Source organism: Prosopis cineraria, unplaced genomic scaffold, assembly GCF_029017545.1.
Source record: "Prosopis cineraria cultivar Desert tree isolate PC_DT_omini unplaced genomic scaffold, ASM2901754v1 PC10, whole genome shotgun sequence".
Classification (NCBI taxonomy): domain Eukaryota; kingdom Viridiplantae; phylum Streptophyta; class Magnoliopsida; order Fabales; family Fabaceae; genus Prosopis; species Prosopis cineraria.
The window spans coordinates 4395346-4397805 of NW_026555341.1; the positions used below are offsets into that span (position 1 = coordinate 4395346).

At 42.5% G+C, this 2460-nt stretch overlaps 1 protein-coding gene across 1 annotated transcript; it reads left to right on the top strand.

The window, feature by feature from the left end:
• Positions 1–429: 429 nt before the first annotated feature.
• LOC129322971 (AT-hook motif nuclear-localized protein 23-like) lies at positions 430–2051 on the top strand. Its single transcript, XM_054969452.1, has one exon. It carries the CDS (start codon positions 828–830, stop codon positions 1653–1655), a length of 828 nt encoding a protein of 275 aa, XP_054825427.1. The 5' UTR covers positions 430–827; the 3' UTR covers positions 1656–2051.
• Positions 2052–2460: the final 409 nt, after the last annotated feature.

A 2460-nucleotide genomic window follows, 5' to 3' on the forward strand; every position in this document is an offset into this window, starting at 1 on the left:
AAGTGGATAATTTTTCAAACAAAATTATTTTCCCATTAGATATTTAAATGACACATTTGTTATGCCATAAAGAAAAATAAAAATGTTTAAGCATAAATATTTGTTTATTAGCTCTGTTTTTTCATTTAAAATTCAGGGTCAAAATAAATCGATTTCATAACCAGTTCATCAAATTTTTTAATATTAGTTAACGGATTGGTCTGGTTGAATTGTATAAACAATTAAATTATACTTTGAAACACAAAAATGAACACATTGATTTATAATAATGATCGTTGGATTAAATTGAGATAGAAAAGCAGGGAGAGGAAGGGTAGAGATTTTGCTGGCCATTATAATTAATATATTTGGTTAGAAAGATTACTAATTATTATTTTATGAGCTCTTATTTAAGCTTTTGGCAGCCCAAAAAAAATGAGAGCTAGCGGTTAGCGCTGAGTTGTTTGTCTGCGTCTTCTCCCCCCCCCCCCTCTCTCTCTGACCTTCTTCGTTTTCTTTCTCTGCACTCCATCCTCCGCCACTCCTGTCTGTGTTATTGTTTTATATCTTTTCTTAAATCCTCTTCTCTTTTTCAGTTCCACCCTTCTCCTTCTGCTTCCCACCCCCCTTCCCTCTTTCGCTATCCGTTCTTCCTCATTTTCTACCATAAATTTTTCCCACTTCTCTTAAAATAAACGAAAGCACAGCCCGATTCAGTTTTATATCTTTTTTCAAGTGCTGCTACCTCTTAATCTTGGATAGAATTTAATATCCATAACAAAATTAATTATTTCCCCTTGTTTCCGTTTTCTTGTAATAATTTTTCTGTCTCTCTCTTTGATGTGTATATGGCTGGTCTGGATTTAGGCACTGCTTCTCGCTTTGTTCAGAATCTTCACAGACCTGACTTGCACCTTCAGCAGCAGTCGCACCAACCCGATTCCGAAGAAGATGGCAATCGGCTGGCCCCTTTTTCTTCCGAAGATGATCCCCACCAGGGCCTCGAGCTCGCTTCAGCCTCCGCAGGTCCCGGCGACATCGTCGCTCGCCGTCCCCGTGGCCGCCCTCCTGGTTCAAAGAACAAGCCCAAACCGCCAGTCATCATCACCAGAGAAAGCGCCAACACCCTCCGCGCTCATATCCTAGAAGTCGCCAGCGGCTCCGATGTCTTTGACTCCGTCGCCACCTACGCACGTCGTCGCCAGCGCGGGATCTGTATTCTGAGCGGCAGCGGCAGCGTCACCAATGTGGCCCTGAGGCAGCCGGCTGCCGCTGGAGCCGTGGTCAACCTTCACGGAAGGTTCGAGATATTGTCACTGTCGGGATCGTTCCTACCACCTCCGGCCCCGCCAGGTGCGACGAGCCTGACTGTATACTTGGCGGGAGGGCAAGGACAAGTTGTGGGAGGAAGTGTGGTGGGAGAGTTGACGGCAGCGGGACCGGTCATGGTGATTGCATCTTCGTTTACGAACGTGGCGTACGAGAGGTTACCGCTTGATGAGCAGGAGGAGCAACTCCAGATGCAACCACCGGCTGCTTCTTCTCAGGGATCGGCGGCGGCGGCTGCTTTCCCTGACCCATCCTCCGGTCTACCCTTCTTCAATTTGCCCCTTAATATGCAGATTCCTGTGGAAGGCTGGGCCTCCGGCAACTCGGTCCCCCGTCCTCCTTTTTGATCTCCAATTCTTCCACTGGTCAAACCTCAACTCAACTCAGTTTTTCTCATCTTTTACGTACCTCAAGCGCCACTTGAAGCAATTGCCAACTGCATTTGATGCACATATGTACCTATATAACTCAAGGTCAGCGAATTCATGATGGGCTATAATTTAGTTATGACCGTTCTCAATGTTTCTTCTTCTTCTTCTCATCTTTATTTTCGACTTTATATATGCTGCTGCTGATTTTGATATAGTTCACTTCTCCGTCTGGTGCGTTTGCGTTGTACACTTGTACTTCTACTTAATTAATGTCTCATTGGTTTTTTTTTGGTTTGTCATATATCTTGAGTCTCCTGTAACTCTGCTATTACTTGCATTGATTTGGCAATCAATTTCTTCTTCTTAATTAAATCAATGTGTTAGAGTATGTTTTATGTTTTACCAGAAAGAACACACATCATTAGTGCTAGCTTGCTGCACGTTTAAAACAGCTCCTTATAGTCATTGATAGACGTGAAGGCCCAATATATATAATTACAAACCGAGTCGCAAGTTAGCCATTTTTATTTGATTCCTTAGATTTCCCCTCGTTTCTTTTACCCATTTCATATTTATCACAACGTACAAGTTTCTATTCTATATATATAATACCATCTAATGTATGTTTTCCCCTTCTTCACAACGACATGAAAGGCCACTTGTTTCATTAGGTTATAATAATAGGATATAATTAATATGTGTTTATTTTAGGTGTGTCTGTCTCTATTTGTCTAGGGATTGTTAGAACTAAGTGCGGTCCTTTTCCGCGTTCTTTTATCAT

Coding starts and splice junctions, on each gene's coding strand:
- LOC129322971 (XM_054969452.1), top strand. CDS start 828: ATGGCTGGTCTGGATTTAGGCACTGCTTCTCGCTTTGTTCAGAATCTT.